The sequence below is a fragment of the Mastigoproctus giganteus genome, chromosome 6, assembly GCF_048544385.1.
Source record: "Mastigoproctus giganteus isolate SK-2022 chromosome 6, ASM4854438v1, whole genome shotgun sequence".
In the NCBI taxonomy this organism is placed as follows: Eukaryota; Metazoa; Arthropoda; class Arachnida; order Uropygi; family Thelyphonidae; genus Mastigoproctus; species Mastigoproctus giganteus.
In genome coordinates this window covers 86301795-86310057 of record NC_143580.1, presented here as the reverse complement: position 1 = coordinate 86310057, position 8263 = coordinate 86301795, and the positions used below count along the sequence as shown (strand labels likewise).

At 36.3% G+C, this 8263-nt stretch overlaps 1 protein-coding gene across 1 annotated transcript in view; it reads right to left on the bottom strand.

The window, feature by feature from the left end:
* Positions 1 to 1598: 1598 nt before the first annotated feature.
* The window catches only part of LOC150084453 (MKRN2 opposite strand protein-like), a 58146-nt gene continuing 51481 nt past the window's right edge, over positions 1599 to 8263 (bottom strand). Inside the window, exon 4 of the mRNA XM_090375232.1 lies at positions 1599 to 1864. Coding sequence (XP_090231358.1) covers positions 1639 to 1864 — 226 coding nt within the window. The 3' untranslated portion in view covers positions 1599 to 1638. The remainder of the gene's footprint in view (positions 1865 to 8263) is intronic.

The following is an 8263-nucleotide window of genomic DNA, read 5'->3' as shown; positions in this document are numbered from 1 at the left end:
TGATACAAAGGTTGGCAGGGTTGTTAACGACAGTATGCTACTCCAACTGGATCTAGATAAGTTGGGTAAATGGGCTGAGAAGTGGTAACTGAAGTTTAACATTGACAAATGCAAAGTACTGCATATGGGTAGCAATAACCAAAGAGAAACGTACCAACTGTGTGGTACTACACTCAGGGAAGTGAAAAAGACCTGGGGGTAAATGTGCAGTCAAATATTAAGTTCGCTGAGCAGTGCAGACGGGCAGCCAGGGCAGGTCATGGAGTCTTGTTAATGATATATACCAATTTTGCTAGCAGGGACAGGAATGTAAGAATGGATATGCTTCGGGCCTTTCCTATGTTGAAAATATGATCCCTAAGTTAAGAACTGTAAGTTGCATTGTTATTTTAAAGAAGCTTGAGCAAATGGCCTTAAGTTGTATTAATGTATAATGTTCATATATTCTGAGTTCTACTCAATTTTGCTAATGACTTGAAAAATTATGTATATTAAATGTGAGCTATCTGTTTATTCAGTATGGTTGTTCTTGATCTCAATCTACTGTTCACACAAATCTTATAATACTGAACCATAAACTTTCTGAGGTCACAGGCATATATGAATTCAACACACATTTAGAGAATACTATTAACTTATAACAAGTTAAACATTGTTGGGCACTGGTTTACAGTGTGAGCACCCAAGAAATTTTGGCATATTTCATTCACTGCTACTTTCAAAGTTGCTCACTAAGCACACCCTACAGTATTTTGTTATGAAAATGCAAACAAATCTATAACAAAATCCAGCTGTTCACTTCAGAATCAAATATTTAAATGTAACAATTAATGAAATTAAAACTAATTCAGAAACAGTTTGGATTATTAAACTGAACTGTTGATTAATTTTATTTTTGAAGTATGAAATCTAAAAAAAATTTGACTGAAGAAATTACCAAGGTTCAAAAAAGATAATTTTCTGGAAAAAAATTGTGACATTGATTGTTTTTATATGACTATTCCTATCAATAAGTTTCTGCTGAAGGGAACTTTTGAAGAATGAAAGTTATTTAGACCTACCTCAAAATCACTATAACACAGGATGCCACTTAGGATTGGCCATTCTTTCTATAAAGAATGAAACTACTTTGGTGTGGTATTATTCTGTAATTTGCAGTGACAGTTCCATAAAAAGCAGATAAAAATATTTATTGGTGAGTAAAAATTTTATTCCTACTCACTATTAATAGTTTCTATTAAACTACTAAAGATTAACATACATCTTATTTATAGTTTTTGATAAAACTACCAATAAGAGTACCAAAATTACAGAATTTAAAATCACTTAGGTGTTCTTTGAGTAATTTGCTTCCTAAGAAGGTCTCACTAATCATCATCCAGGGTCTTCAGATTCATCACTGTCACTTAAGAAAAGTACAAAGCATAATCTATTTCTGGCTTTTAATTTAAATATCTCAAAAATACAATAAATAAATTGCATTAATTTGAATACCTTCCAATCTGATGCAAATCAATAAAATGCATATTAAAATTGGAACGTTCTTTGCTTATGCCTGAAAAAGAATTAACTAAGATTTCATACTGATATCACAAAAATGCTCATACAACTCAATTTATTTTATGAAATTACATTAACTTATTCAATTTCAGGATCTGCTGTTTGAATATAAAACTGTTCTCTAAGCAGATGCCTGTAAAGAGCTATATAATCTGCTGCTGAACTTGTGTGAGGAACAATAAATTTTTTGCAAAACTGAGTTTTATTTGTTAATGATGATTCCATTAGTGATGGTTCACTGATGGACAACATTCTCAAAAAGGTCAACACAAAAGTAAAGCAGTTGTGATGGTCCACATGATACCTGAAAGAAATAAAAGTTTTTCTGCAATTTCAATTATCATGAAAATTAACTACATAACTCAAAACTATTTAAAGCAAAAGTTAAAGTACAGAGTTATTTCACTTTAATCTATTAACAGTTGTTCTGAATCTAACATTTGCATATATTTAAAAATACATTTACTTAGATGTAATATAACCAACCGTTTCTGTCTCTGTTGTCAAACTGATTTTACAATAGTGGCTCATTGGCCACATGGGAATGAATTCGGCACAAGCCCTTACCTTTGAAAAAAAACTGACAAAACAGATATTTGGATAGATTCAGAAGATAAAAGAAAATACTACCTGTTTCACTAACAAATAAAATATATTGAAACAAGAAACTAGTTTTACATCTCATGACTGGTGTAACCTAAATTATGTCTGTTTTAGAGTAGCATTAAACCTCAGTCCTGCCCTTTTCTTGTACAAAGAAAAGTCTACTACACCAGTGTCACCTTTGATAATCCTCATATTTCTAGATAGGATCACATATATTTATTCTGGATAAATGACAATGGCCCACTAGACGTGAATAGAATAACTATTGAGGATCCTGTGCAGACTGCTGACAAACTAAATAAGTATTTTGCATCTACCTTCACACATTAAGTTTTTTGGGATGGGAATACCAGAAGTACACTAAGTTATAACTTCAAGAGTTATATGTTTTTGTTATTAGCATTAGCCTTTGTAAAGGCATATATTGCAAGGAAACAAGCTAATAAAGCATTAGCAAAAAAAAAAAAATCCCATTTCACCCAATCATTCACTCCAAAAGTTTGTCCAGTTCTTAGTTGAACTTATTTAAGCTAACTTCCACAACAACCAAAGGAAGTTTGGTCCAGCAATCAACCATCCGCTGGCTAAAGGCAAATTTCCACACATCTATTTTACAACAACTGTCTTTCCTCAACTTGAATTTATGCCCCTTCAGGAGCACAATCTGAGCAAGAGGAAGAATCCCATCAGCGTTCAGCTTGTTCAAACCATTCAAGGTCTTATACACCTCAATCAGATCACTTTGCTGGTGCCTAGCCTACAGATGCTGCAATTTCAGAACTTAGTCATTCTTGATAAGAGCAACCCCTTGTTCCCCTCACCAATCTCATTGCCCTTCTCTGTACTCGTTCCAGTAGCTCTACATCCTTCCTAAAATGAAGCCTCCAGACCTGTAGGCAGTACTAAGGTGTGGTCTGACCATTGCCTTAGACAAAGGGATAATCACCTCCCTGCTAGCAAAATTCGTATACAGTAATACCCCGAAGTTACGCAATAGGTGGGTCCGACGAAAATCGCTTAAGTCGAATTCGCGTAAGTCGGGGGTACAACTTTGCATATAAATACATATAAATTTTGTTTAATTGGGACCAAGGACTAACAAAAACACTAGTTTAAAAGAAAAATATTTAATAAAATTGCAGTTATTTATACATATTAACACAAATTATGTATTAAAAAAATAAATGAGTTACGGAAAAAAGTTATTTCGATGTCGATGGCTTCATAAAATCTAACAAATTCGTCTGACGACACAGCGCCTTCTTTTTTTCATGCAGAATTTCTTCGTAGCAAACTAATAATTTTTTATCCCTTGCTTTGTAGCTATAAAGTGTTCTTTGTTGGGTTTTTTTTTTTTTTTTTTTTGATTTGGTAGTTGTTGGCGCATCGGCTTCTGTGGCCATATTGCACCTCCCAAGGATTTTGCAGTACTTTGATCCAAGCCCGAGGCGGGAATTGAACCCGCGACCTTTGGGTTGCCGGGCAGGTACTTTACCCACTCGGCTAGCCCGGTCGGCATTCTTTGTTGGAGTCTATGTTTTCTAAAATTTTTTTTTTAAGCCCTTTTCAATTGAGCTGAGACCTTCTGTCAAGCTTGCAATTGTCATGTGCTTTTCTGATGGAACTGGGTCTGAAGTGTCGGATAATTCAGTGACGTTTTGCTCACGCATCTCTATGAGCTCATTCATTGTCAGCTCCTCAATATGTGAATCCAACAGCTCGTTGACATCATCACCATTGACTTCCAAATCTAATTGCCTGGCAAGATTAACAACTTCTTCTATCATATGAGCGACATGATCAGTTTCTGGCATTGTTTTCGTCTCGTTTTTGAAAAAAAAATGAACAAAGTTTCTTCCAGACACCATCAATGTTTTTTTGTGAATTTCATCCCAAGATTCTTCAATGATTCTTACGGCATCTAAAACATTGAATTGTTTCCAAAAGTCTTTAACAGATATCTCACTATTTTGTCTCATAGCTTCATTCAGACGTGAAAACGAACGCCTTGCGTAGTAGGCCTTGAATGTTTTGATGACTCCCTGGTCCATCGGCTGAAGCAAGCTGGCTATGTTTGGAGGGAAAAACACAATTTTCACTCGTCGGTCGAAATTAATTAGGGTGGCAGGAGGGTGACCGGGTGCATTGTTAATAAGAAGGATCAATTTAAATGGAATCTGTTTAGACTTGCAATAACGTTCGACTTCGGGTATGAAGTGGTGACCAAACCAGTCCTCAAAAACGGAAGCTGTCACCCAAGCTTTATGATTTGACTTCCAAATCACTGGTAAGCTAATTTTAAATATACAGCAAACCCCCGCTATTCACGGGGGTTACATTCCTGGGAAATGCCGAGAATACTGAGTTATGGCTCCCATAATAATAAAGGGGTTCCGTTCCAAAGTACAAAATATATAAGAAAAACTAGTCTAAAATTTTGTCTATGTATGTATTATATGTACCTTCATAATATGACTATGTACATAGACAACACATAGTGAAATGCAAGCATATGGCATCGAAATGAAAATAAGAAACAATTTAATATTAAATGTAATATTTATTAGAAATTTCAAACAAATCTTTCAAACCAGCGCCTTTGCTAGCTAAGAAACTTAACCCGCCAGTGCTATCACCAGTTTCGCTAAAGTGTTGATAAAGGAGTTTTGCCTTTTCACGAATGATGAGTGAACTTAACAGAATTTTATTTTGAGTTCGGTCTTTTATTCACAGATTTTAAGCTTTTTCCATTTTTTCTAATTTAACATCACGAGTTACAGAGCAAATTTTTGAAGCAATTAGCGCATTTTCACGGACACTATGGCGGAATTTTTTCTTCCGATTTCTTGATTGATCGTACCGTTGACTCATTGATTTTATAATGTTTTGCCACTGAGGAGACACTTTCACCATTAGAAATTTTATCTAATAACTCAATTTTATTCGCTAATGTTATCACCTTCTTTGATCTTTTCACATTTTCCTTGTTATTCGTAGCCATATTTTTGTACGGGTTAGAAAGAACTTGTCCACAATAAAGTCACTTTCTTCCATTAACACACTCGAAAAAGTCTGTTTTACACTGCAAAACAGTAATTTATCACTTTTGTAAGCATATCAATTTATAAATTGATAAATTTATTCAGTTTATAAGCATATAAATTAAAAGCAAACGATGAAACCTTCCATGACAAGCGCATAACACATACTAAACAAGGATTAGTGAGAAACATCCACGCTCGCGATTTTGTCACCCCTCTCCCCCCACCCACTGAGTGCTGTTTTGACCAGGAAAGATAATTTGAGCCACGCCCGTGTTTTTTTATGGCGGAAAATGTCCACGGCACTTTAAAGTTCACATTTTTTTAGGTTTCATTTTATATTAAATCAGCGACTGCGAATACAGATACCGTGAATAGAGGGGGTTTACTGTATTTTTTAAAACTCTTTGGAGCGATAAATTAAGAGAGGTTTTAACTTGCAGTCACCAGCTGCATTCCCGCCGACCATCATTGTCAATCGGTCTTTGGAAACCTTACAGCCTGGAAAGTTTTTTTTATTCGTGAAAACGATGTAATTTCCGACAAAAGTTGAGTGCGAATTCGAACGCACACATATAAATATGACATTTGGAATGCAAATTCTTGTATATGTGTGCAGCTCATGCGGCAGCAAAGTTGAATTTTGTTCATCTTTCGCTCTCACTCTCCGCCGTCGCATCGTATATCGATAGCGTATGAAAAACAACCTTGAAGATAGTGGGCGGCAGTGTTGCCAAATGAAAAAATCAAGAACCACGTAACTCCGAGTTCACGTAAGTCGGGGTATTACTGTATATCATTGACAAGACCCCATGAGCTGCTCTGGCAGCCTGTCTGCACTGCTCAGAAAACTTCATATCTGACTGCACAATTATCCCCACATCCTTTTCATTCTCCACTACCCTGAGTGTACTACCACACAGTTGGTAGGTTACTCTGAGGTTACTGCTTCCCATATGCATTACTTTGCATTTGTCAATGTAACCGAGAAGAACATGGAAGAGAAATTGCTGAAGAAAAAAGTACATAGTGCACCTGGGGCAGATAGGATTTATCCATATAGGATCTACCCTTGGCCATAATTATGAGAAAACCCTTGAATTCAGGGGAGGCTTCCCATAGACTGTAGGCGTGTAGATGTTCTCCTATTAACAAAGGGCAATATGAGCAATTACAGATCTGTATGCTTGACTTCTGCTGTACAGAAAATAATAGGGTCAGAGTGGTTAAAGAAGTATTACATGATCATCTTTAACAGGAATGGAATTATATGGAAATCACTGAATAGGTGGGTGGACAAGTCTAATCAATCTGATCAACTGCTATGACACAGTAACAAAGGAACTAGATGCAAATAATGATTCTGACATCATATATTAAAATTTTAGTAAAGCTTTGTACACTGCTCTACATGAAAGACTGCTGTACAAATTGGAGCAGTATGCAATAGAGGCAAGTTACTGCTACGGATAAAGGGAATGGTTGAGTGGCAGAAGGTGGTTATATTTCAGCACTACTCTACTTAGACTAATGTTATTAGTGGAATCCTTAAGGATTCAATGCTGGACCCCTTACTGTTTTCAATATTTATTAATGATTTCGATCAAAGCATTTTAAGCTTATTGTCTAAGTTTGCAGATGATAAAATGGTTGGAAAGCTGGTTAATGACAGGAATCAAGGTATATTACTACAGCAAGACCTAGAAAAATTATGCAGATCGGCTGATAAATGGCGGGTGAGATTTAACATTGGTAAATGGAAAGTAATGCATATGGGTCTGCAGTAATTGCTGAATACAGTACCAATTAGGTGGTATCACACTCAAGGTGATGGCTATAAACTCTAGAAGGAAGGGAATGAATCAGATTGGTCCACTTGATATTGATGGTGCGACAGTTGATGATCCTGCTCTGATAGCTGATAATTCTAATGAATATTTTGCATCTAAATTCACACGAGGAGTTATTAAGAGAGGAAAATTCTGGAAGTTTATCAAACTAACAGGATGCTTAATGGTTTTGTAATAACTGAGAGCAAAATGAAGGAGAAATTGTTGAAGTTAAACATAAGAAAGGCACCTGGGATGGTGGGATCTATCCAGTTATTTTAAAGGGGGCAGCAAAGTAAGTAAGCAAACCCTTAGCCATAACTATGAGAGCATCCTTGGACTCAGAGGAAGTCCCCATGGACTCGAGATGTGCAAATGTATCCCCAATTCACAAAGGGAGATCTAAAGGTGACACTAGTAATTACAGATCAGTTAGTTTAACTTCTGTTCCGGGTAAAATAATGGAGTCACTGGTTAAAGATGCATTGCAAGGTCATCTAGACAAGACTGTAGTAATAGTTAAGAAACAGCATGGGTTTGTTTGTTTTTTTGATAGTTGTTGGTGCATAGGCGTCTGTGGCCATAATGCACCTCCCAAGGTTTCTGCAGTACTTTGATCCAAGCCTGAGGCGGGAATCGAACCCGCGACCTTTGGGTTGCCAGGCAGGCACTTTACCCACCCACCCGGCTAGCCCAGTCGGCCCATGGATTTGTTAAAGGGAGGTCTTGTCTGACCAATTTGATTGGATAATATGATGTGGTCACAAAGGACTGAATGCCAAAAATAATTTTGATACCATATACAGTGGTACCTTGGATTGCGAGTAACTTGGTCTGCGAGTGTTTTGCAAGACGAGCAAAAATTTTTAATAAATTTTAACTTGATAAACGAGCGAGGTCTTGCAATACGAGTACAGTCAGCCCTTGTATAACACATGTTCACACTACACGAATTCGATCATACACGATTTATAAATAGGGGAACAATATCTTATATAACACGAACCAAATTCGCTTATGCACGATTCGCCTTTGTGTTTACAAGAAATGGCAGTCGAACGCAGAATCACCCCAACTGAACGCAACACGATAGGAATGAAGAGAAGATTCTGAAAATGTATTTATGTGTTTTATATCAGTGAAGGGGAAATACATTTCACCATAATAACGTAAAAACCAACACAATTCCAGCTATCGGTATAATCACAAATGCAATTAGATCGAGTT